At 50.9% G+C, this 27,213-nt stretch overlaps 1 protein-coding gene across 1 annotated transcript; it reads left to right on the forward strand.

Annotated features, from left to right (window-relative positions):
- The first annotated feature begins 19,824 nt into the window (after positions 1–19,824).
- PLA2G2E (phospholipase A2 group IIE) lies at positions 19,825–23,107 on the forward strand. Its single transcript, XM_052636271.1, has 4 exons — positions 19,825–19,864; positions 20,734–20,872; positions 21,066–21,172; positions 22,965–23,107. The coding sequence occupies exons 1-4, from the start codon at positions 19,825–19,827 to the stop codon at positions 23,105–23,107; spliced, it is 429 nt and encodes a 142-aa protein (XP_052492231.1).
- The last annotated feature ends 4,106 nt before the right edge of the window (positions 23,108–27,213 follow it).

Raw genomic sequence — 27,213 nt, forward strand, 5'->3', positions numbered from 1 at the left:
TTAATCTGTAACCTGTAGCTGTGAAATGCTGTTTTCATTATTATTTCCAGTATTCTGCAATATTACGAATATCTTCATATATATGAGAGTTATTTAGAAGAATTCCCTTTTCCAGTGACTGGAGGCTTTTCTTTCTTCTTTTGTTAGTTTTTCTGCTTCCTATTGTGTTGTAGACTAAGTCTAGGCTATTTCTACTTTTTTTAAAAAAAATGATTGATTCTTTAAACTTTGTCCATTTATTTATGGCTGTGCTGGGTCTTCCTTGCTTTGCAAGGGCTCTCTCTAGTTGGCGAGCAGGGGCTGCTCTTTGCTGCGGTGCATGGGCTTCTCATTGTAGTGACGTCTCTTGCTGTGGAGCACGGGCTCTGGGCCCATGGGCTTCAGTAGTTACAGCACGGGTAAGCTCAGTAGCTGCGGCACACAGGCTTCGTTGCTCCACAGCCTGTGGAGTCTTCCTGGACCAGACATCAGACCCTGCCCCCGGCAGCAGCAGGTGGATTTTTATCCACTGCACCACCAGGGAAGTCCCTAATTGATGTTTTCTTTGGCACCCAACATATGATCAGTTTTTGTTTGCGTTCCACACATGCTGGACTAGGAAGAATAACCTCTGTTTATTGGGCATAGAATTAGATCTATTAGATTCTTGAGACAGTCATTCAGTGAACATTTCTTAAGCATTTGCTATGTTCCAGCACTGTTCGCGTGCTCAGCTCACACCGATAAAAGAGATGTCTGGCCAAGCTTCCTGCTCTGGGATGAGGGGATGGGTAGGAGGGAGGAGACAGTGAATGAATAAATATAATTAAAAGTAAATTATATAGAAGGAAGAGAAGATGGAAAAGATGCTGATGATAAATAAGAGCTATGCAGTTGGAAGTTTTTACCACTAATATGCAGATGACACCACCCTTATGGCAGAAATCAAAGAGGAACTAAAGAGCCTCTTGATGAAAGTGAAAGAGGAGAGTGAAAAAGCTGGCTGAAAACTCAACACTCAAAAAACTAAGACCATGGCATCTGGTCCCATCACTCCATGGCAAATAGATGGGGAAACGATGGAAACAGTGACAGACTTTATTTAGGGGGGCTCTAAAATCACTGCAGATGGTGACTGCAGCCATGAAATTAAAAGATGCTTCTCCTTGGAAGGAAAGCTATGACCAACCTAGACAGCATGTTAAAAAGCAGAGACGTTACTTTACCGACAAAGGTCATATGGTCAAAGCGATGGTTTTTCCCGTGGTCATGAGATTCGGAAGCCCAAGTAAACCAAGTCTGTCATTGTCTCCATTGCCCCCACCCCCATCTATTTGCATGAAGTGATGGAACTGAATGCCATGACTTTCATTCTTGAATGTTGAGTTTTAAGCCAGCTTTTCCACTCTTCTCTTTCACCTTCATCAAGAGGCTGTTTAGTTCTTTTCTTTCTCCCAAAAGGATGGTGTCATCTGCATATCTGAGGTTACTGATATTTCTCCTGGCAATCTTGATTCCAGCTTGTGCTTAAGGTGTATCTGAATTGCCTTGAATCCAGATGCATTTAAATGAAGGGGGAAATGTGCATTTTAGAATAAATTTAGAATTAGGTAGTTTTCAGATTTTACTTTCTTCTTGGTAATTTGATCATGGGAGAGGATTTATATTCAAATGAGGAGCATCTTATGGTTGGAATTTGTTATTGGAATATCTTTCTGATGTCATTTGAGCTCACTTCAGAACCTCTCATAGTCTATGCTAGATAAAGAAGCTAAACATGGAATGGGAAGCAGAATGTGAAATGGATTTTCAGCTTTGGTTTTGGGGTGATGTATCAGAACCAGGTTCAGCTGTGAAATAATGGTGTCTTAAACAAGATGGAAGTTTACTTTTCTCTCACAGAAAAGAAGTTCAGAAGTAAGCAGTCCTCAGTGTAAAAGTGAGCCCACAGTCATGGGGCACTGGGCCTCCTATGTCTTGCTGCTCCGGTATTCTAACTTTAGTATCTCATGGTTAAATATGGTTGCTTGAGTGCCAGCCATTGTGTCCAGGTTCCATGTACAGAGCCTAAGACCAAGCCTGGGGGAACTCTTATCAAGTCGAGGAGGAGGCCTGCAATGGATATGGAGGAATGGCCAGTGAGATGAGGAAAAACCAGGACAGAAACGGGAGGAAAGAGTTTCAAGGAAGATGATAATCTGTTTCTGTTCAGGGCTGCTGTGTCCTTCTCTTGTTGCCTGATTCGCTTTCTGTTCTCAAAAAACATTCTGTTGAAAGATTTACTCTACAGAAACATGTAACATTTCTCATGATTTCATCACTTTTAACTTTAAAAAGTCTCTTTCCTTTCATTTATTTATTTTTTATGGTACCAATAGCTTTATTGTTTGCAACAGGAAGTGGAAGAGGGAATACCGCAGGTCTGATTCCTGGGGCAGCGCCACAGACTTGGTGGTCATCGTTGAAAAGCTCTTCCCTTTAATTTAAATCATAGTGTATTCTTTCTCTTAACAGCTATTGAAAATATCAGGCACGAGGGAATTAAAAATGCTGGGAAAACACAAACACAGCAAATCTTGTTTCCTCAAAACTGCTCAGTCCTGGAAATGTTCTGTTTGCCTTTCCAGTTCTGGTCCCTGTCCTGCCTGCATCCTGGGAGGCTGAACTCTATGGCTTGCTTCCTGTTGGATTTGGCCCCTGGGAGGCCCAGCAGGAGAATCAGAGGGGGGAGGAGAGTGAGGTCAAGGTGTCTACTCCCCTGGGGCCCTCTCTGTGGGCTGGGTGTGCCCCGCCACTGAAGCCCACACCCCCTGCTCTGACCGTCACCCTCTCTGGTGGCCCAGTAACTTTGACTTTGACTTTTCAGATGCGGCCATGGTAACAATTACCCCACCATACCAAATTTCCCTACACCTGCCCACTTGTTTGCCCAAAGTCCCTTTATTAAAGTCTCCTTGGGTTACAATTTGACGGGGCCACCTCTTTTCCACTGGGACTGTGATACACATTCCGATCACCCAGCCTCACTCCCAGAGCTTCACCACACAGCTCTTCCTGAGGTCACCAGCAATGACCATGTTGCTGGTCCGATGGTGAATCCCCAGGGCTCATTTTAGGGGGCTTATCACAGCGTTTCACACGCTAACCCTTAGTCTCCCCGGCCCGCTTTCTTTACTTGGCTCCTGCCACTCGCTCCTGGCTTCCCTCCCAGGGACGCCTTCTCATCTTCCTCCCAGCCTCCTCCACGGCTGCCCCAGGGTAACTTTGGACCTCTCTCCGCCTCCGTACTCACTCCGTCGGTGACGCCATCAGCTCCCTCGGCTTTTCAGTATCGTCTGTTGACTAACGACTCTCAAGTTCATGCCTGCATTTCTATAAACGGAGATGCCTTTATTCAGCTGCCTACTCAGCACGTGGATGTCTAGTAGGCATTTCAAAGTCAACACAGCCAAGAGTGAACTCCTGACCTGCCCCCAGAGAACTGCTTCACTCCATCTTCCCATCTCAGTTCAGTTCAGTTCAGTTCAGTCGCTCTGTCGTGTCCGACTCTTTGCAGCCTCATAGACTGCAGCACGCCAGGCCTCCCTGTCCATCACCAACTCCCAGAGTTCACCCAAACCCATGTCCATTGAGTCAGTGATGCCATCCAACCATCTCATCCTCTGTCGTCCCCTTCTCTTCCCGCCTTGAATCTTTCCCAGCATCAGGATCTTTTCAAATGAGTCAGCTCTTCGCATCAGGTGGCCAAAGTATTGGAGTTTCAGCTTCAACATCAGTCCTGCCCATGAATACCCAGGACTGATCTTTCTATCTCAGTAGATGGCAATTTCCACTTCCAGGGGCTCAGGCGGAAAACCCTGGAGTCGTCCTTGGCTCCTCCTATCCTTCATCCGATTGTTTCTCCTTTCAAATTATGTTCAGAAACTGAGCCCTGCCCACTGCCTCCATGGTGCCTGCCTTGTCTGAACCTCCGCCATCCCTCACCTGCTTCCGGCTTTGCCTCCTACAGCCGCTTCTCAGCACTTTGGTTGGAGCAATCGCTTCATGTGCGAGTCACATCATCTCTCTTGGCCTCGGAATAAAAGACAAAGTCTCACCGCGGGCGACAGGGTCCCACACAGTCCCACGTGCAATGCTCTCTTGCTCAGTCTGCTCCAAACACCCTGCTCTCCTGACTGGCCCTCCCACAGGCCAGGCACCCCTCAGCTTGGGGCTTCTGCCCTGGCTGTTCCCCCCGCCTGCTAGGCTCCTCTCCCAGATGTCCGTGTGGTTGATGCTCTCTTGTCCTTCAATTTGCCTCAAATGTCACTTTCTCAGTGAGCGCCCCCTGCAAACCTAATTACAATTCCAATGTCTCTCCCCATCCCATTCCTCTTAACCTGCAGTACACTTTTTCTATTTTCGTAGCATTTGTCACCTTCTAACATACTATATAATTACTTTAAAAAAAGCTTCCAGATATTTTTTCAGTCAGTTCAGTCGCTCAGTCGTGTCCGACTCTTCACGACCCCATGGACTGAACAACAATAACGAGATACATCTTAAAATCAGCAGCATTTTACAATTCTCTGACAGGTGGGATCCTTGACCTAGTTGTGTAAAACTTTCCATTGACCACTCAGATAAGAAGAACCAGCATGAAAGCATATTAGATTAGACAGAAGACTCACCTTGCAAGCTAAACTCTAAGGGGATTGTGGCTATTATTTTTCGCTGGCTCAGTCTCAGCTAGAGGCTTCCGGATCTCATTTTCCCTTTTATGTTTCTAGGCCATCTCCCAATATCTCAGGCTTTCTCTCAAAGCAGCGGTTCTGCAACCGCAGTGAGCATCAGAATTACCTGCAGAGCTTGTAAAAACAAGTTCCAGAGCCCGACCCCTAGGGTTTCTGGCTTAGAAGGCCCGCAGTGGGGTCTGGGAATTCGCCTTTCTAGCAAGGTCCCGGATGCTGCTGATGCTGCTGGTATCTCGTTTTTATTTTTTTTCTTTTCAGATGTATCTACCTGTTTATTTAGTGGCTGTGCTGGGTCTTCACTGCTGCACGTGGACTTTATAGTTGCGGCGAGTCGGGGCTGCTCTTCACTGCAGTAAGCGGGCTTCTCCCTGCCCTGGCTTCTTGCTGGGCGGAGCGTGGGCTCAGGAGTGTGTGCTCAGGAGCTGTGATGCATGGACTTTGCTCCGAGACACATGCAGTCTTCCCAGACCAGGCGCGGGTTCTTAACCACTAGGCCACCAGGGATGGTCAAGAGACCACATTTTTTTTAAAGTTATTTATTTTAATTGAAGGATAATTGCTTTACAGCGCTGTGCTTGTTTCCGCCATACATCAACATGAGTCAGCCACAGATACCCACACGTTCCCTCCCTCCCACCCCACGCCTCTAGGGGGTCACAGAGCACCAGTTTGAGCTCCCTGAGTCACAAGGCAAATTCCCACTGGCTATCTATTTCACATGTGACAGTGTATTTGCTTCCATCGTCTCTCCATCCATCCCACCCTTCCCCCCACTGTGTCCACAAGAGAGACCACAGTCTGCGAATCCCTATTCTCAGGAACTCTCTCCCCTAAATGCACCTGCCTGACTTCCTTGATTCTGTTCTCCTTCTTCTACTGCTTCTGTTCAGACTAAAAACAAAAAACAAACCAACTCAAACCCTGAGGCATACTTCTCAAATTATTCTGGCTCCTCTTTTAATTTCCCAAGCAACTGGACCCGTGGAGACAGAGCGTCGCAAGTGCAGCCCAGCTTACCTGCCTTAACCTTCAAGTTGACGATAATTCAATTGCATCGTTTCTGTACCTTACTACAGGCAGATGGCGTGTTGTATTTAGAGTAAAATTGTTCTTTCCTTTTTTATTTTTCCTGTTATAAAACCTACCACCTTTTCATGGGTGGATCTAGAATCTGACTGTGGCCTGACTTCTGGCATGGATAAATCCAGAGCTAACCTGAGACTTTATGTAGGACTGACCACACTAGACGAGCCCTGCAAATTCAAGGCTGGTCCCTCCACAGCAGGGTTTTTAACCTCAACACTATTGGCATTTGGGACTGGATACTCCTCTGGTGTGGGGGCTGTCCTGGGTAGCGTAGGATGCTTAGCAGTGTCCCTGACCCGCACCCACTGGATTCCAGTAGCATCCTGCCAGTTGCCACCCAAATACCCCTCCAGGTGTCCCCCGGGGGACGCTGAGAACAGTCCTCTACAGTTTAGTGCCTTGGCTTTGAGGCCATTCAAAGTAACCTAGAGGGAAGGAATTTTGATGATCCACCTATACTGACCACTTCACCCTTTAATGCTAAAAGCTAAAGCCACAATGCTCACAATGCGCTGTGTGTGAGAGTCTCCCAGGGACTCTTGTTAAAAGGCAGACTCTGGTTTCTGGTCTCACATTTAGGGCCCCTGTGGAAAATAGTGTGGAGGCTCCTCAAAACACTAAAAAGAGAACTACCATATAATCCAGCAATCCCCAAACTGGGTAAAAATCTGCAGAAAACAAAAATAATTCAAAAAGATACCTACACCTCGATGTTCGTAGCAACATTGTTTATAATAGCCAAGATACGGAAATAACCTGAGTGTCTATCAACAGAGGGAGGACAAAGAAGATGTGAGATGTATACACACAGTGGAGACAGACACGTACACTGGCCTACTGCTCAACCATAGAAGAGGATGACAGCCGAGCCGTTTGCAGCAACATGGACATACTTGGAGGGCGTTAGGCTTCGTGAGACGCGTCAGACAGAAACAAATACCGCGTGATTTCACTTACAGGTGGAATCTAAAAAATAGAACCAACCAGTGACTATAGCAAAAAAGAAACAGACTCACAGATATACAATAAACTCACAGTTACTAGTCAGCAGAGGAAAGAGGGAAAGGTGGGGTGGGAGATTAAGAGCTGCAGACTACTCTGCATAAAGTACCCAAGCCACGCGCACATACTGCGCAGCACAGGGGAGACAGCGAATATTTTTTTAAAACTTTAAATGGAATATAATCTATAAAAATATTGAATCACTATGTGTACACCTGAAACTCACATAGTACTGTAAGTCAACTATACTTTGATTTAAAGTACAAAATCAGTTTTAATTTTTTAAAATGCAGATCCTGATTCTGGGGTGGAACCTACCTGCGTACTTGAAGTCCAGCCCAACTCAGTGGATCAGAATCTGCCTTTTAAGAAAATCCCCAGAGGACTCATATGCATGTTAAGTTCGAGAAGGACTACCTGTAAAAACACACGCAAATTTAGCTGAAGCTTAAGTGCTGCTCTGCAGAGCTGGCTGAAGAAACACAGGAAACGCAAGTCCCACCCCTAGGGACTTTAGGACGTGCCTACAGGAAGCCTCATTCTCTCACCGTGAATCATCATGAATCCTTGTTTCAGTTGTGAATACAGCCTAAAGATTCCACAGCTCTCCAGCACCTGCTAAAGACCTCTGCTATCCCAAGTGCCTGTGCTAAGGCTGGCTCCAAATTCAAGGTCAAGGTAAGTTATGTGGTTCACGCTTTTGCTAAGTCCCTTCTCATGTACCTGCCCGTTTCTGTCACCTGAAGCTCCACCAGAAAGTGAACAGGAGCTTGCCTCAAATGCCATCTGTACTTTGCTTCCTAGTTCTATTCTTTATTTCTTATGTTCCTAATGAAGATCAGATATGGATTTTGAAGGAAGGTCATTAAACAGTATTTTTCCCTTCCCATGTAGGTGGTTTTTGTAGTGAACTTTAAATTCTATCTCTTATTAACCCAGATCCAGATGAACATCTTATTTCACCTGACTCATTTTTTTTTAACATTTTGAAACATTTTAACACAAATACTGTAGAATTTTATCTCTAAATTTATGGTTTCTATGCCACGTATTCTATGGACATGAGTCTGAGTGAACTCCGGGAGTTGGTGATGGACAGGGAGGCCTTGCGTGCTGCAATTCATGGGGTCGCAAAGAGTCAGACATGACTGAAGGACTGAAATGAACTGAACTGATGCCATGTATTACTTTCTACTGGGTCAAAGATATTTCTGCACCTAGTTGTCTCCTCTTTGGGATGACGGACCTGCAGGATAGACTACAGATCTGATTTGTTCTTCCTCTGGCTATAACCTTGCACATAAAAGATGCTCAATAAACACTTATTTAATGGGTGATCATGACTGTTGTGCCCCCTTAGTCTGTTTTTTATGAGTTCAGTAATTATTCAGCTCCTTCTGGACATGACATAGAGCCTGCTTCTATGGGGTATACTACCCTGATCAGACCCTCTTCCACATACAGAACTCTGAAACTATGTCTGCTAAGTCGCTTCAATCGTGTCTGACTCTGTGTGACCCCATGGACTGCAGCCCACCAGGCTCCCCCATCCCTGGGATTCTCCAGGCAAGAGTGCTGGAGTGGGGTGCCATCGCCTTCTCCAATGCATGAAAGTGAAAAGTGAAAGTGAAGTCACTCAGTCGTGTCCGACTCCTAGCGACCCCATGGACTGCAGCCCACCAGGCTCCCCCATCCCTGGGATTCTCCAGGCAAGAGGACTGGAGTGGGGCGCCATCGCCTTCTCCGACACTATGTCTGGCACATTTTATGTTATGTTATGTGGTCTAATTCAGTGACAGACTTTTCCTTGTCTCGTTCTGGCCTTTCGTTACTATCTGAATACACTTATCTTATCTGCTTTCATCTGTTCTTAGATCACCTTTGTTCTGTTATCTCAGCAGTTAAGGTCTTGATGGACAAATTATTTTCAGATCTCAATCTGAAGATGTTTTGGGTCTAACATCAAAGTGTAACAAGGTGATCCTGGGTAGGAAAAGACTTGAAGATGTTTTAACCCTTAGTGAGGACAAATGAGAAAGGGATGGGCCTGAGCTTGGCTGTTGGTGTTTCCCACGTGGTGTCATTTAACATGGAGCGGCATACACTCAGGAGGTGTGATGATGGGGATGGTAAAGATGGATGATGACGATGATGAAGATAAGGAGGAAGGAGGCAGGTCATTAACACGATCTTTCCCGTGGCACTTAAGTCCATGAAATGTCACATTGCTTTAACTTTCCAAATCAAATCAATACAGCTCACCTGAGCCAGGTTGGTGGGCAATTTAAGTCATGTATTGGAGGAATCTCTTCCACCTCCCTTGGATTTGTCCCATAGTCCTCAGGATTTATTCAGGCCAGAACATTTGGGAAAGAACCTTGGTACACCACAGCTGTACTTCTTCGTGGTCACTTGGCCCATATGAAAAGCTGAGGCTTGGCTCTCCAAGCCATGGTTGAGCCCACACATCTTTCTTGAGGTTTCTAACCTCTGCACCTGGTGTTCAATGTCACCTCCATGTACCACCCAGATACTCACCCTGGTGTCTCCTGAGTACAAGTAGGGCCAGATTTCTGCTACCCATGGGAACTTTCTGGGTTAGTCTAGATGTTTCTCAGTTTCAAATGAGAAACTGAAGTCAAAGCAGCATAAGTCTTAAAGAGAATTGGTTGACTCACATAATTTGAAGGTTCAGACCGGAAATCAAAGAATGTTGGATACAAGAATCTCAGCATAGCTCTCTCTGTCTCTTTCAATCACTCTCTGTCTCTCTCCACTTCCTCCACCAGCCACCATTAAGCATACTGGCTTAATTCTACACACAGCTTCTCCCGCGAAGTCAAGAAACAAGGTCACTGCCAGGTCTTTATAGCTCAAGGCCCCAGAGAAAGGGGAGACCCATAAATCAAACCTAAGGAAAGATTCTGATTGGTCCAGTTTGGGTGCCTACTCCTGGAAACATTGCTGTGTTTGGACGTCCTGGGTCATAAGTCCACTTTAGTGGTAGAAAACGCAGGACACCATGGCAAACGATTGTACAGGGCCATTGGAATGGAGGGGAGATGGTTTTTCAAAGTGGAAAGTGTTTATTACCAAATGGAGACATGTTAACACAAACGCTCCCCACTACACCCTGCTCAGTTCCACTGACTCAGGGTCGTGTCCGACTCTCTGTGACCCCATGGACTGCAGCACGCCAGGCCTCCCTGTCCATCCCCAACTCCCGGAGTTCCCTCAAACTCACGTCCATTGAGTCGGTGATGCCATCCAGCCATCTCATCCTCCTGCCCCCAATCCCTCCCAGCATCAGGGTCTTTTCCAAGGAGTCAGTTCTTCCCATCAGGTGGCCAAAGTATTACATATGTATGTATGTAAGTATGTATGTGTATATATATATATACACACACCTGGTCACATAAACACACAGAACGCCTACTACCAAGACCTCATGAACGGTCTCTTTTGGACACTAAAGACAGCACGGCTCTGCTCCATCAGCTTTAAGCCAGTGCCCTGTTCTGCGGAAGATATAGCATCTCAGGAGAGGGTCTGATTGGCTGGCTTGTGTCATGTGCTTGCCTTTGGGGGTGGAGCCTCATTGTGATTGGCAGTTCCACCAGGAGCGTGTTGAATGAGAGAAGGGAAAGGAGAGGAGAGGGGATTCTGAGCAGAAGGAAGCAAAGATGCCCACCGGACTTCCGAGCCTCCGAGCCTCTGTAGCCGCAGCTCCTCCGGGCTCTCCCAGCAGAGCCCTGCTCACTCTTTAAGGCCCCAGCTCAGCAGCCAGCCCCTCTCTGCAGCTCTGCTTAAAGGCCAGGCTGGCAGAATGGATCGTCCCCTGTGACTCCTCGGCTCCATTCCACACTGTTACAGCCGCTCACACATCTGCTTACCTGTCCCGTGGGATCAGCATGAATCTTTTCATCATGGCAATCAACAGTGTTAGAACCTAAATGTTTGCTAAACTGAATGTGTTGGATTCCTTCTCTCTCTTTGTAGGGACTTGGGAACCATTCATTTGCGCCTATTTTGAGTATCTCCAGGCAAGATGGGGCGTGTTCTGCTGCTCTGGCAGCTTCTGTCTGACTTCTGGCAGCTCCTTCATCTGGGTCTTGAGACTTGCTGAGCACATCAGAGCCGCTTTGCTTTGCCTTTGAGATGTGCTTTGTTCCTGCGTCTTACCTTTCCAGTTTTTCTTCCTAAGGTTGTAATTTCTCTTTGTCTAAGGGCATCGAATTGTTTTGTCTTCTGGCTGACAGGGAGGCACCTGGGTGGTCCTTAGGATGCTGACTTCCTGGATAGAACTTGTGCATCTTCCCAACCAATTAGAACAGCAGAATTTATATCTTTACATTTAGACTCTAGGGCTTAGGGCAGATATCTCCAGAATTACCCAAATCCAGCTGGGGTTCTTCTGGATTTTTCTCTAAGAGTAGTTTCAGCTCCACAATTTTATTGAATCAGTTTGGATTTAGTATTTTCCCCCACCCGCACGATAATGGGCCCTTCTCTCTACCCACTTCCAATTAAACAGGATTTCTGAATTTACTCTGTGTGGTTCTGGAAATACCCATGGAAGCATAGTGGTGAACGCAACAGGCTCTGTGTTTCTGCAGATCACAAACCAAGAAGCCCCAAGTGTTAGGTTTTGGGTACCTGGGTATCTCCAAGGAGGGCAGAATAGCAGGCTCTGGAAGACCAACGCACAAAGGGTCAGAGGAAGCCGCTGAGGTCAGCTTCAGTGCATTGCTCCCACCGACTCCTGAGACCCTGAGCCTTGGGGACATCAGCCCTGTTCCTAAACTCACCATGGGGAGGCAGCATGGAGCAACAATGTCAGAGCTGCCTGTCATCTGAGCCAGCCTGTGAACGGGTAGCCTTGGCTGATTACTACCTTGGCAGGAGACTGAGCCTAAGTTCCACCATCTGTGAAACAGGAAGCCCAAGACCCATGCCACAGGGCTGTGGTGAAGGTCAAATGTAAAGCCCCTGGAATGACATAGGAGGTGCTGAACGGACGTGGCATCACCATCAGCCCTGACTACCCGGACAGACAGACCAAGGAGGCCCTGCCCAGGGCCCCACACTCTAGAGGGCTCCACGTGTCACACACACACATGTGATCAGATGTACACAAACTCATGGACACAGAGGGACACACACAGAGACACATAGGCACACAGACACACGTGTCCATGCCTGCATGCACGCTGGCAGAGGGGCACACAGACACACATGCTGAATGTGTTGGGAGGCCCAGGGGTGTCTGCACCCTGACAAGCACCCAGCCCTCAGCATCCTCCTCACATCCAGCATCATTCCGGCCCCAGCAAGCATCCTCTGCCCTGTGGGCGGTGCTGCAGCCACGTCATCAATGGACACTTCTTCCCAGGGAGGCCACGAGCTGCAGGAGCTGGGGGCTGAACGACCTCATCAGACTCTCCTCTCGGAGGGGACGGAAGCACTAGTTCTTCTTCCTCTTTCTTTTTTTAATTTTTGGCTTCACGGGGTCTTCATGGCTGCCCGAGGGTGTTCTCTAGTTGCAGCGACCAGGGGCTGCTCTTCATTGCCGAGCATGGGCTGTAGGCATGCGGGCTTCGGGAGGTGCAGTTCACGGGCTTAGATGCCCCATGGCATGTGGGATCCTCCAGACGAGGGATCGAACTCACACCCCCTGCGTCAGAAGCACAGAGTCTTAACCACTGGCCTACCTGGGAAGTTCTTGCCTAACAAAGTGCCACCTCCCATGAGTTCCAAATACCCTTTGCCGGTGTCTGTTCAAACCACAGGTCTGGAGGTGCTCATGAACTAGTGAGGTACCCTCCAAGGACTGTTTGATGAGATCAAACAATACGTACTACTTGTACATTTATATAAATGGAGGTGATTGTTGGATGGCATCACCGACTCAATGGACATGAGTTTGAGCAAACTCTGAGAGATGGTGAAAGACAGGGAAGCCTGGCTTACTGCAGTCCGTGGGGTCGCAAAGAGTCAGACACAACTGAGCACCAGCAGGGCATATCACTGTGTCGTGAGAGCAGCTTCTTATATTGGCAACTGAATGACATTGAACGCTAGAACTGGGAATGGTTTTATTCTTATTAAAATATTTGGCATGTGTGATTAAATTTTCACCAAAAACTTTCAGAAAGTCAACTTATTCAAATAATTTCATTGAAAATTTTGTGTACCATGTGCTATAACTGATATTGTGCATTTTAATTTTCATAGAGAATTCAGAGTACTTTAGAGGAAAAGCCTGTTTAAAAAATTGTTTTGTTGTTCCGTTGCTAAGTCATGTCTGATTCTTTGTGATACCATGGACTGCAGCACACCAGGCTCCTCTGTCCTTCACTGTCTCCCAGAGTTTACTCAAATTCATATTCATTGAGTTGGTGATGCTATCTAACCATCTCATTCTTTGCTGCTCGCTTCTCCTCTTGCCCTCCATCTTTCCCAGCATCAGGGTCTTTTCCAATGAGTCAGCTCTTCACAGCAGGTGGCCAAAGTATTGGAGCTTCAGCTTCAGCATCAGTCCTTCCAATGAATATTAAGCACTGATTTCCTTTAGGATGGACTGGTTGGATCTCCTTGTAGTCCAAGGGACTCTCAAGAGTCTTCTCCAACACCACAGTTCAAAAGCATTAGTTCTTTGGTGCTCAGCCTTCTTTATGGTCCAACTCTCACATTCATACATGACCACTGGAAAAACCGTAGCTTCAACTATACAGACCTTTGGCAGCAATGTCTTAGCTTTTTAATATGCTGTCTAGGTTTGTCATAGCCTTTCTTCCAAGGAGCAAGTGTCTTTTTTAATTTCATGGCTGCAGTCACCTTCTGCAGTGATTTTTGGAGCCCAAGAAAATAAAATCTATCTATATTTCCACTGTTTCCCCATCTATTTGCCATGAAGTGACAGGACCAGATGCCATGATCTTAGGCTTTTCACTCTCATCTTTCAGAGGCTTTTTAGTTCCTCTTCACTGTCTGCCATAAGGGTGGTGTCACCTGCATATTTGATATTTTTTTGTCTTTAGATTTACTTTTTTAGGAAACATAGTTCGATTTCATACACTTTGAATATAATTACATCTTTAAAAAATCTTTTAGATCATCACTGTCAGAGGAACACAAACTAGAGAACATTTTGAATATAGCATAGTTGATTTCACTGAAATGAAAGCAAGAGAAATATATTTTATGGAATAAATGTATAATAATTTGTGAAGTGTGTCTGTCTTTATAAGTCATTCAAACATCACCAGCCCATCAACAGAGCACACGAGAATAATCAAACTCAATCGATTTGGACATATTTCTGATTTTCAATATTATAAAAACTGTGGCTTTCCATAGTTTCTTCAATTTATTGTTGGGAAAGTATATTTAGATGGAAACATAAAACATGCTTTATTTCCCAGTCTGTTGGCTTGATTGATAACTTTTAAATATTTACACACACGGTATAAGGACTCATCAGTCCCAAAAAATGTTAAAATTTTAGGAGTAAGACTGACCACCACCAACCAGGACGGGGTGGGAGTCAGCGAGCAGGGGCTGCTCTCCATTTTGGTGTGAGGGCTTCTCAATTAGGTGGCTCCTCTTGTTCTGCAGCGCAGGCTCTGGGCACACGGCTTCAGTATTTGCAGCGCCTGGGCTCAGTAGGTGAGGCCCCCAGGCTTAGTCGGATCTTCCTGGACCACAGATTGAACTGGTGACCCTTGCATTGCTAGGCGGATTCTTAACCACTCGGCCACCAGGGACGCCCCTGCAGGTACTATTTCGTTAACTCTCCCAACAATGCTATGAGATGGACGCTACTCACGTCCTTACTGTGCAGATGAGGAACAGTGTGGGAAGTGAGGTCATTTGCCCGAGGACACCCAGTCAGCCAGCGGTAACACCAGGCAGCCTGACCGCGAAGCCCACAGCATCATCTGAACCAGGACCCTATGGCACCTGGAGCAAAGGGGCCCCTCCCAGCGGGCGGGCCTGAACGTCCCCACCCCCCACCACCATGTACAGGCACTTACAGACACCCTCCGCCAGCATCACACAGGAGCTCATGCAGCACCCCGGCCCGTTCCTGTGTGGGCGTCCCTGCTCCCTGTGCCCTTCTTGGACCAGCGGGGGCAGTAAAGCCGTCTGGGACGGAGATTCTCGGCCTCCGCTCCCTCCCGTGGCCCTGCACCTGTCCGGCAAGGGGTGGCGCTCGGCGCATTCATCACCCTTCCTCCTTGGCTCCACGACCCACCTGCGCTGAACCAGGTGTCCCCTGAAGCGTGGGCCCGCCCTGGAGTCCACGGTACCCCGCTCTCCTGCCTGCTTCTCTTCCTGGCTGCTGTCTCTCCCATTCATTCACTTCTCAGCAGCCAAAGTCACCTTGTGCAAACACACAAGCAAGTCACTTGTTTCAAACCCTTATGCCATTCCACCGTTCCCTGGACAGAGCTCAGCAAGGCTCAGCAGAGCCACTTTACAAGGATGCTGGCGACCTTATAGACAACCGGCCCAGGCCAAGGATTCTTGTTTTTTACCCTCCATCACAAATGGGAGGACCCAACTCTGTGATGACAGTTGTACAAAGCCCGTTCCCACCAGAGGGAGGTTTCTCGTTGGGATGAAAATATCACCAGGTCTTTCAGAAAGAAATAAAGTGAAGTCGCTCAGTAGCGTCCGCCTCTTTGTGACCCCATGGATTGAAGCCTACCAGGCTTCTCCACCCACGGGATTGTCCAGGCTGAGGTCTTGCAGAGAGGGGCCTTATTCTCACGGGGGACCTCAGGCCTTCTCCTGCATCACGCAAGCTCTAGGCAGCGTGTCCATCAGACTCAAGCTGTGAGGTGAACGGGAGGTCAAGATCCCGGGATCAGCTTCCCAGTGAATCATGCCCTTCAAGACCCACGCACCACCAGCCCAACTCCCCAGGCTCCTTTCAGCCCCCCAGGGGCCACGTCCTTCAGACTACAGGGCCTTTGCACAGACTATCCTTCCATTTAAACTCTCCCCACTTCCTTATGAACATCTTGAGATCCCTGCTAAATCATTTCTTCCACAGGGAGCCCTGCCCAGATCAGACATCCCCACTAAATGCTCTCATAAACCCAAGGAACATTTGGTTGGGCTGCTTATTCCTATTTGAAAGCTTCCATTCAGTACATGATGAATAATGTCAGTCTCCCTGCTGCACTGCCAGCCCCATGGGGGCAGAGACCAGGTCTGGCTTTGCTCTCCCATGGAGCCCCAGCACCTAGGAGATCCTCAGTCTAGTTTATTGACTGAAGAGCAATGAATTCTTTCGGATGAAGGGGACTGCACTTTGCTGGGAGAGGCTGTAGGATCCTTCGGGCTCCGGGGTAAGCATGGAAGTGAAGAGATTGAGCAGATGGCGAGCTCTCTGCAAAGTGCTTGCAGCACTGGAGGAACTTAGTAAATGGCGGTTGTTTTGCCTTTTTTTATTGCGATGAGGATGACAATGTCAAGAAGGAGGAGGATGGTGACTTCTCACTACAGGGACAGCTTTACACCAAAAGAAAGAAGCCATTGCTGAGAGATGGGACTGTTTCCTGTTCCCCCATCATGGAAGTTAGGATCTGCAAGTGAGGGCAATAACCCCACTGAAATGCGGGGAGACCCGGCCCAGCTGCATGCTGGCCTCCAGCCGGGATGAGGGCTTTGAGCTCCTAGGCCAGTAGCTGCCTCCCCTGTGACCAGGTTAAGGAGGGACCCAGTGTTTATGGATTCCTCCAGTGGGCATGGCACCCTGCAAAGAGCTTGCCACATTTCATTTCCTTTTCATCTGGCCCCAAACTCTGAAAAGGAGGCCTAATTATCCCCCATTAGTGATGATGCAGCGGAGGATGGGATGGTTAGATAGTATCACCGACTCAGTGGACATGAATCTGAGCGAACCCCGGAAGACAGTGAAAAGCAGAGAAGCCTGGCGTGCTGCAGTCCATGGGGCCGCACAGAGCTGGACACAATTTGGCGACTGAACAACAACACAGATGATGAAACTGAGCTCGGGTGGTGATGGAACCGGCCAAGGTCACGCAGCCTGTAAGCGGTGGGGCTTAGGTGAACACTCAAGTCCCTGTCTTTGTGATGCAGAGCTTTCAACTACTTTGCGCTACTAGTGAGAAAACCATAAAACCAATCACATTTCCTGGATGCCTAAACGTCTCCTCCCAAATGTCCCCACTTCACACCTCAACTGGGGACACTGCCTCCTGGAAGCCTGCCTAGATTTCCCTGCCTGACTCTGGCCCCACAGTCCTTAGGTTTCTGCCGCAGGTGCACTCTGGCAGAGCTCCCAGGGGCCCCAGTCCTGGTCAGGCCAGGACTCAAAATGGCTCAATAAAGGGACTGTCTCAGAAACCCAGCCCTTCCTGAGAAACACCCTTTATGCTGCTGGAGGAAGGGCTGTGGGGCAAACCTCCCCAGGAATCAAAGCTAATTTTCAGTTATTTAGGAGGTAGCTCCCCTGTGAGTCACTGTTTGGGATATAATGACCCAGGCCAGGAGCCCGGGGCTGCCAGGAGCACCCTCGTTAAAATCAAAAGGCAAAAGTGAGAAGGGGATGCCCCCTCCCCCCGGAGACAGCGACTCAGCACAGCTAGGTGACACTGGCCAAGGGCACTCACCTCTCTGGCTTCTTTCCCCCCAAGTCTCCCAGGGGGTGAGCACAGCCCAGCATGGAAAGGGTTCCAGGAGAAGTCCTGAGCAGGAAATGGGAGGGGCCGGAGGCAGGGCCGCAGCAGAATGTATGTCAGTGTTTACCCAGCTTTACTGTCCAGGGTCAAAAAACCTTTAATCCCAAATCACTGCCTGAGATCCCTGCTACCAGCCCTCCCCACCCTACCCCAAGGTGACACCTCCCCAGGGACTCTATCCCTGACAGGATAGGGAATATCGAGTTGGGCCAGGGAATTCGAGTTGGGAGTCCTCCTCATCTGCGGGCTGAGGCCCAGCCTCCTCCCCTGGAAAGGATGCTGAAGCCAGACCCCCAATCAGCTCCTGAAGAGGAGGCCCTACACCAGGTGGCTCAGCTTGAGGCTACAGGACGATTTTTACTGTGGACCCTGGCTACTCTCCCTTTCATGGACCCTCTCCTCACTAAAAAAAAAAAAAATTGGAAAGTAAATGCTGCAACTACAATGGTATGAAGCTAAATATAACCCAACCTGGATTATAGTCACTCTGACTTTTAAGAAGGGAGAAGATTTTGAGGGCCCCTTTCCCTGGTGGTTCAGATGGTAAAGAATCCGCTTGCAATGCAGGAAAGCCGGGTTCAGTCCCTGGATGGGGAAGATCCCCTGGAGAAGGAAAGGGCAACACATTCTATTATTTTTGCCTGGAGAATTCCGTGGACAGAGGAGCCTGGTGGGCTACAGTCCATGGGGTCATGAAGGAGTTGGACACGACTGAGCAACTAACACTTTCATTTTTTTCAAAGATATCACGGGTGCCCGGCGGCCTGCCTGCTGTTGGTATTGCCTCCTGTAAGCCCTTTGAACTGTCTGGGGCCCCCATTCTGGCTCGCCAGCTACTTAGGCGTGGGTCTCAGTTTGCTCCTCTGTAAAATGGGGATGATCACTGTGATCGAGTTATGAGGCTGTTTGAAGGTTCCTGGAGATCCTGCTGGAGAAGAGCTTGGCATGGTCCTGCCGCAGAGTAAACAGTGGTGCGGGGACTGCTGAGCTGGCTGTGAGCCTTCCTTCTTTCCCATGAAGGAGATGGCTTCTATCCCCATAATAGAAACAGGAAAAACCGAGATTCCTCACAAGGAAACGTAACAAATAGTGGAAGCGGGACTCCAGGGGCACAGACCAAGCAACTCCCAGGCCCCAGACGTTGATGGAAGTGGCCGATCTGGTTATCCCAGCAGACCAGGAACACGGAAGGCAGGGGGATGTCGCAGGCCAGGTCCCGGCATCTTGCTTCCGGTTCTGCCTGAGTGGACTCCAGCCAGCAAACGAGCCCATGGTGAGGCTGAGGCTGGTGGGACTCCGACATTTCTGATCACAGCAGAGCCGGGTCCCCTCCTCTGTCCTGCTGACTTCCAGCCACGCTCTGAAGCCCAGCCTCCATGTGCTGACCTGACTCCAGGGACAGCAGTCTCTCTCAGAGCCAAGCCACAGTAGGAAGCTGCTGTCTCCGCCATGCGGGCCCCAAGATGACATCAAAAGGATGGAAGCTTCCAGTCCCTGCTGGAATGTGGGTTTTCCAGCTGACTCAGACGGAGCCTGTTTCTACAGGAGCCACGCTACACCACCGCTCAAGGGTTTTGGGGAGACAGAGTTCACAACTGGGAGGATTTTCACTACCCATCAAGCAAGCAGGAGTAGTCCTAAGAAAGAACAATAAAGATAAATCCCCGAGCCCAGCTGGCTCAGCTCCCAGCCTTTGGACTCTAGGTTCTTGGACACATGGCCCCCAGGTGCCCAGAGCCTTGTCATTTAGCCAAGCTACAGTCCCTGTCTGGGTCCAACGGGGGCTGGTTGAGGGGCAGGGCGGGGAGCCCGAGCCAAGCTGAACTAGCCAGTGGCGTGGACACAGGACAGGCTCGCCCTTGCTGCTCCCAGGACGTCTGAGTTCAGCCTCTCTGAGTCTCAGGAGCAGCGTCCATAAAATGAGGGTGAGAAAAAGACCCCACGAAGGAAAAGCCCCTGGCATGCCCCAGGCTCCCAGCTCTGCGCTGGGGGCGAGCGCAGGGATTCTGGGGCAGAGGGCAGTGATGGGAAGGGCGGGGAGGAGAAGGCCCAGAGGCTGGCCCCACCACCTGGCTCTGGAAGCAGAGCCGCGGGCCCCAGCCTGGCCCCTCCCCTGGGGACTTGGCCAGAGTGTCAGAGCTGGAAGCATCGTTGCATCACTGGGTGCTCGGGGGTTAATGATGGGGAGTGGACAGTACCCGGGTATTTAACTAATCGGGGAGGTGTCTGGAGATCAGAGGTGCCCCTGCTGGCTTCCGTCTCCTGCAGCCCAGTTTCTCTGCCCCCTGCTCCCCTCCCCGCCCCCCAGGATGAAGCGGCCCCCTCTTCTGACCTTCCTATGCCTCCTGGGTAAGTGACCTTCATGCCTGCGCTCCTGCTCTGCCCCAGCTGGGAACACTCCGGGGGGCTCCTGAGCCAGCCCCCAGGGAGGGTGTCATCGGTCACCCTGAGACCAGCACTGGCCCAGGAAGAACTGGCCAGTGGAAAGGGGGCACGGCTGCAGCCTGGACGGCCTGGGGGGCAGGGGGGGAGGAAGCGGCAGGGGCCCCCCAACAGCTGCTGCCGCCCGCGCTCCACCGCCCACCTGAGTGTCCATTTCTGCCTTTAACCTGCCAGGCGGGCGGGCCCCCACTGCTGCAGCAGCAGGACCTGGAGGAACTCGGGGAAGTCCGGGTGGTCAGGAGGTTTATCCAGCGACATCTGATGGGACTCGATGGGGACAGAGTGCTCCTGGGGGCGGAGGTGGGGGCTGACACCAGGGGAGAGGATCAGGAAACCGGGATGGGAGCCTAGAGGATGAGTGAGGGGGTGGTTTGGAAGGAGAGCGGGGTGGAAGGTCAGGTGGGGACACGATGCGGGTGAGGACCAGGAGACCCAGGTGCAGCGGCGTCACGGGGACGTCACTACTGACTGGCGCTGGCACTCAGTCGCTCAGTCTTTGCGACCCCGTGGACCGCAGCGCGCCAGGCCTCCCTGTCCATCACCAACTCCCGGAGCTCGCTCACACTCATGTCCGTTGAGTGTGTGATGCCATCCACCCATCTCTGTCGTCTGTCGTATTACCCATTAGCACTGTTACCATCGGCAGTGAGGTGCTCGGGGAGGTGGAGGTTCCCGAGACGATCCGAGAGACGCTTGCGCTCAGATGTGGGGACTGCAGTTGGCCGCAGAGGGTGGGGCCCTGAGGGAGCTGATGCCCTCCCGCTCGGTCCCCGCAGTGGCCCTGGCTGGCGGGAACCTGGTCCAGTTCGGGGTGATGATTGAGAGGATGACGGGGAAGCCCGCGCTGCAGTACAATGACTACGGCTGCTACTGCGGGGTCGGCGGCGCCCACTGGCCGGTGGACGAGACAGACTGGTGAGCAGGCGGCCCAGCTGGGGTCCTGCCTGGAGGATGGAGGCGCCGGGGGAGCATCCTGCGGGGAGCTGGGGGTACCTAGGAAGCTGAGGCGTGACCACCACACTTGCGAGCCCCTTTGGGCCCTGAGCCCCTCCAAGCGGCCCCCCGTCCAGCCCAGCTGGCCCCTTCAGGCCGACCTCGATCTTCACAGGTGCTGCCACGCCCACGACTGCTGCTACGGGCGCCTGGAGAAGCTTGGCTGCGAACCCAAAATGGAAAGGTACCTCTTCTCCGCCACCAGGCACAGCATCTTCTGCGGTGAGTGAGCGGACCTGGGGCTCCCCCAGGCCCCTGGAGAGGGAAGGGATCAGCCAGGAACCCCTCTCCTGACGGAGACCCTTGAGCCTGGTCACCTGGGCGGGAGAGGCGGGTCTTCCATCATCACCGCGCTAGGGAGAGGCGTGTCCCTGCTCCCATGGCACCCGGTCTGGAGAGCCCGGGACCCATCAGCTCCTGCCCTGGGACCCCAGGAACAACCCCCCCATTCAGAGGCGCCCCACCCCCGCCAGCTTCAGCCTCTGAGGGGAGGAGCAAAGGGCCAGCACTGAGCCCCACCCAGAGAAGCTGTGCCCAGACAGCCCTCCCCAGGGCCTGGGCAGCCGCTAGGGACAGGTCCCCAGACTCAGAGGCTGGTGCTCGGACGCGGGGCCACAGACCCCGCTCCCAAAGGCTGACCCACCGCACCAGGGCGCCTCCTTGCCAGACCCCATGCCCACTTGGACCAGTTAGCCTTCTCCTCTGCTCCCTGGCCTGGGGAAACAGCTGGACCCGAATCAGAGTGTCAAGGGCTCCACGCAGCCCAGCCCCATGGAGAGAACTCACATCGGAGAACCAAACCTCCTTCTTCCTGCCGCAAAGCCAGGAGTAGCCTGGAAGGCAGAGGGCAGGCCCGGAGCTGGGGGCACACAGCACAGGGGGCTGGGAGGGCCAGCGAGGACTCAGATCTCTGGGGTCTGTCCTGGGGGCGGGGCGGGACCAGAAGCAGAGCTGCGGGAGGCAGGCGGGGCTCCCAGTTTCCTGTTCCCACCGCCGTCCACTCAGCAAAGCGGCTTTGGTAGGTAATGAGCTCCCAGTCACAGGGAGCTCATGCAAGGCTGGGAAGCCACCTGTTAGGGACCGCACTGAGAGGGTGAGTGAAGGGAGGGGTCAGGTGAATGGGACACAGGTTTGGGGAGCCCCCTCCCGCCGTGTGGCTCTGGGCAAGCGATAGAGCCCCTCAAAAGCTCCTATTTCTTCATCTGTAAAAGGGAGACCTAACCTCGCACTTGCCAGCTTAGCCCAGCTCCTGGGAGCTGACATAGCTGTTAAGCCCCTGCCAAATCTGAGTTCTGCTGAAAGAGCAGGTGAGAGGAGAACCTGGATGGGAAATGAGGCTGACCTTCGCGAGAGACCCTGAGGAAGCTGGACATGTCTGAGCTGGGGGACGTCTTCGTGGGGACAAAAAGGAACCAGAGCCCCTGAGGGCAGACAGAGGTGGTAGAGGCAAGAGGAGGCTTTGGGGCCCCTGGAGCCCACAGAGCTGATGTCCGCGCCACTCCCCAGGCTGGGTGTGGGCGCGCGTGGAGGGGGCGCCCTGAGATACATGCTGGGAAAGCGGGCTCCGTCCCCACTGAGGGCAGCAGGTGCAGGCCCCAGCTCCAGGCCCTCTGGGCACGCCCAGGTCACCTGGGATCGGGCTGCTGCCGTTCAGTAGTTTTCCTCTCTGGTTCACGGCTGCCGGTACCATACGCAGTCCATTACGTGGGAGAAGGGTGGCCCAGAAACACAGCCGTCCCGGGGCTGGGACAGGTGGTCTCCCCGTGCGGAAGGGGCTTAGGGCAGTGGAGTGGGTTTGGGAAAGGAACAGCAAAGATAAATCTCCAGGCTTCTAGCGTCCCTGGCCCCAGAAGGGCCTCAGCACCCTGCCCGTTCCCTCACCCAACCCTGGAGCATCCCCCCAGGGAGCGTGGGCTTCCAGGTGGAGAATGTGGACCCCAGCGCGCTCCCCTGCACGTGGCTGGGAGTGGCGGGCCCAAAGTTCCCGGGCCCTGACTGCCCACATCCCATCCAGCCGGCAGAACCAGCTGCCAGCGATGGACCTGCGAGTGTGACAAGAAGGCTGCGCTCTGCTTTCGCCGCAACCTGGGCACCTACGACCGCAAATACGCCCATTACCCCAACAAGCTGTGCACCGGGCCCACCCCCCCCTGCTAAGGGTGCGGTCTGCCTCCCACTGAAGCCTGCCAGGGCCCTCAGGCCTCGGGAGGGGTAGCACCAAAGGCTCTCCCCACCAGAAAACTCCTTTCCCGTAAGCCCATCCTTCCCTGAGAGGCCCAAGACTCAGCCCTGGACCATCCCTGGCCTTCCTGGCCACAGTGCCCTCAAAAAGAGCCACACCGGGGGCAGAGAGGCCCCTGGAACACCCAGAAGATTCTACAACCCATCCCCTGGGATCTCAGTCCCCTCTTCTGAACATGTGGATAATGTTTGCCCAGGATCCTAACACTGGCCCTCAGATTCTGTCCTAGGGTTTCACCAGTCTCCAGCTTCATTGGCGCCGGTGTTTCCTGAGGGACACAGCATGGGTCTGGCTCGGGTGGCCCCTGCAGGCAGTTCCAACACTCTGTCCTTTGAGTTTTCCATTACAGTGAGTTTCTGTGATTCTCTTTTTTTCTAACGTGTTACTGTCTTATCCAAGATAATAATGGCAGTCTCTAGCAGAAATATTTCTGGCCATATGGCGTAATGTGAAAAGCACGCAAAATACCAGCCTAAAAATATTGTCCCCACCATGTCATCAGGCTTCAAATCCCTCCCATTAGAATTCTGGCTTAGGGGGAAAAGAGGCTTTCAAATTAGCTTATTCAAAGCCCTCCCTTGGCAGAGGGGCACCCCAGAGGTCAGAGAGGGAAGGTTCTACCTGGAGGGGTGTCCTCACTCCCAAGCCAGTGGACCTTCTTCTTCAAGAGTCGGTATCAGTCACTGCCCCTCTGCCCCTCTGCTTGTCAGCATGAACAACCCAGAGTGCCCAGGGAAGGTCAGCTGTGAGGATACCCATGCCAGGCTCGGCTCCAGATACGGGGAGGGGAAGAGGAAAGATTTCTACATCCTACATCTGGCATCCTGAGGCTGACTTTGGAGCCAATTCAATGCACCAAAGGATTCCCATCAAATTGGAATGCAGCCTCCCTGGGAAGAAATAAACTTCAGCAGATTCTACTGCTAAATATAGACATGATACTCCACTGTAAGATGCTGATAAAATCTTCCAGGGTTGGGATAAGCCTACTCAATGAGATAAAGCATGTAAAAATGCACTGCACAGGCAAAGCTCACGGCGGACAGGGAATATACGTTCACTCCCTCTCTCCATTTCTTGGCGTGTGTGCAACACCCAGGGCTTTGAGGGCAGGAAAGAGCCTGATGCCATCGAAAGGATGATCATCATAAATTTTAAAAGGTGAAGAAGTTCTGAGCTGGCCAAACAAGAGAGGACCAGATGTCTGTGCTTTGCTGCTGTGACTGACTCAAACCCTGTGTGAAAAACCACCAGGAGATGAGGTCTTCAAGTGCAACGCGGGTGGGTGGGGAAGAGAGGACCGCGTTTGTTAGGCAGCGTGGTCCTGAGGCGCCCTCTGGTGTCCATTTGGTTCAGGCTGCCGGGAGGAAACAAATTTGGTTTAAACCTGGATTTCCCTTTGTCAGGGAGGGCAAAGTGTGCTTCAGGGCTGGTGAAATCAGTCCTCCCATATTTTCAGTAATAAACAAGCTGAGAAATACTAAGCCCTTAAAGACATCTCAGAATGACGGTGCCACTGCACACACGAGCGCAGGAAGCAGGATCTGACTCGGGAGAGATGAAGACAAGGCGGTGCTCTGGGCGGGACGTATCGCTGGCAGGAGGCCCCGGTGACGTCACAGTTGTTTAACCATCTGACGGGGTGGAAATTAGAACTTGAGAACTAGCCTCGGCGCAGCCCGTTTTCCCAGGAATCAATAACTACTTGGTGAACAAGTCGATGATTCCATCTAAATCCTGTTCGTGTGCCTCTATAGCCCATACCCTTGATTTCCAGGTTTGGACTTGGTAGGAAGGACTGAAAAGAGGAAAGCAGAACCCTGAACTTGATGTTGTTGGAGGTTCTAGGTAGAGCCCTCTGCTTTGCCAGTTAGCAGCAGCGTGTCATTCAAGACCTCACCGCTCAGGAAGCTTATTAGAAATGCAGAATCGTGGACCTGATCCCAGACCTGCTGGTTAACAAGACCCCCAGGTGGTTCATCAGTTCAGTTCAGTTCAGTCCCTCAGTCGTGTCTGACTCTTGGCGACCCCATGAATCGCAGCACGCCAGGCCTGCCTGTCCATCACCAACTCCCGGAGTTCACTCAGACTCACATCCATAGCATCAGTGATGCCATCCAGCCATCTCATCCTCTGTCGTCCCCTTCTCCTCCTGCCCCCAATCCCTCCCAGCATCAGAGCCTTTTCCAATGAGTCAACTCTTCACGTGAGGTGGCCAAAGTACTGGAGTTTCAGCCTCAGCATCAGTCCTTCCAATGAACACCCAGGACTGGTCTCCTTCAGAATGGACTGGTTGGATCTCCTTGCAGTCCAAGGGACTCTCAAGTGTCTTTTCCAACACCACAGTTCAAAAGCATCAATTCTTCGGCTCTCAGCTTTCTTCACAGCCCAACTCTCACATCCATACATGACCACTGGAAAAACCATAGCCTCGACTAGACAGACCTTTGTTGGCAAAGTAATGTCTCTGCTTTTGAATATGCTATCTAGGTTGGTCATAACTTTCCTTCCAAGGAGTAAGCGTCTTTTAATTTCATGGCTGCAATCACCATCTGCAGTGATTTTGGAGCCCAAAAAAATAAAGTCTGACACTGTTTCCACTGTTTCCCCATCTATTTGCCATGAAGTGATAGGACCAGATGCCATGATCTTAGTTTTCTGAATGTTGAGCTTTAAGCCAACTTTTTCACTCTCTTCTTTCACTTTCATCAAGAGGCTTTTTAGTTCCTCTTCACTTTCTGCCGTAAGGGAGCCCCTAGCATAAGCTATGAACCAAGTGTTCAATCAAATAACTTGCTGAATAAGTGGTTAGAAATCAAATCACATTGGAATTTCTGAGTTAAGAGTCCAATTATGACTTCATGGACATTTGTCTGCTTCCTTAGGGTTCCTTGTAGTGTCTGGAGAACTGAATACTGTATTAAATTTCATTCTCTCCCTCAATACACTTTCATACAAACTATGCCCCTGGCCCCGCACTGAATGCCGGAGGCAGAGACAAGTCTGCCGTGGCCAACCTCCAGACAGACACCACCAGTCACTCTTCACTGGCGAGTGTTGCAGTGGAGCCAAAATCGGGCTCTCAGAACCCCATGTTCCTCAGCCCTTCATTTCCCATCCAGTCCACCAACCCCAGCTTCATTTCCCGGTTTGATTTCTATCACATCACTCTTCCGCCCTGAACCATCTATGGCTCCCCATTGTCCACCAACCTCTGGCATTCAAGCTTGGTTTCAGGAGCTTTATCCAGCCACATGTATTTCTCTATGCTCCTCACCACTGCCAGAACAGGCCCACCTCCCTCTGCGGCTCCGCAATAGCTTCCTTCAACCTAGAAGGCTCCCTCTTCACAGATTCCTTATTGCCACGTTCACATCCGCATGCTTGTAGGCACATCTCAAATGCTGCCTCTTCCATCTTTTTCCACTTGGAGGAGGTCTCGCCCTCCTCTGAAGGACCAAGCAATGCATTCTTACCTTTCCTAGGGATACTCACCCGTTATTTGGGCTCTCACTTTGGGTTCCTCCATGCTGCGGGCAGACTGCCCTGAATTCAAATCTGTGATCTTGGACCCATCATTTATTCCCTCCTGTGTAAGACGGGGACGTGACCATCAACCTCACCGGGTGGTCTTAAGGTTCAAATGAGACAACTTATCCGAAGTGCCTGGAGCCTCAGAGAGTGCCATCTGTGCTAGGTCACTTTGCATTTTTTTCTCCCCTATTTAATCCATCACACGACGGATGCTAAGTAAGTATCTGTTCAACTGAATCCACAGATACATGATCACGGTGATTTTACAGAAGTGGCGTCATACACAAGATAAACACTGTACTAATTTATTTGAACAGCCCCTTGGCTCACTACTCTTGAGTGCTCATTTATCTTCAGTGGACATGTGTTTAGAAATCATTAACCTTTCGTGCCCTGAACGTATGTCCTACAGAGGCAGTGAGGCAAAATTGGCTCGAGAGGTGGTGCGCAGCCTCTTCCTGGAGGGCCGCTACCTATGATGTGTGCC

The sequence above is a fragment of the Budorcas taxicolor genome, chromosome 2 (assembly GCF_023091745.1).
Source record: "Budorcas taxicolor isolate Tak-1 chromosome 2, Takin1.1, whole genome shotgun sequence".
In the NCBI taxonomy this organism is placed as follows: domain Eukaryota; kingdom Metazoa; phylum Chordata; class Mammalia; order Artiodactyla; family Bovidae; genus Budorcas; species Budorcas taxicolor.

Bases quoted from the DNA above. Each gene is read 5' to 3' on its own strand.
- PLA2G2E (XM_052636271.1), top strand. From the start codon at position 19,825: ATGAAGCGGCCCCCTCTTCTGACCTTCCTATGCCTCCTGG. The intron at 20,873-21,065 runs GTGAGCAGGCGG...CGATCTTCACAG, and splicing joins CCGGTGGACGAGACAGACTG to GTGCTGCCACGCCCACGACT. The intron at 21,173-22,964 runs GTGAGTGAGCGG...CATCCCATCCAG, and splicing joins CAGGCACAGCATCTTCTGCG to CCGGCAGAACCAGCTGCCAG.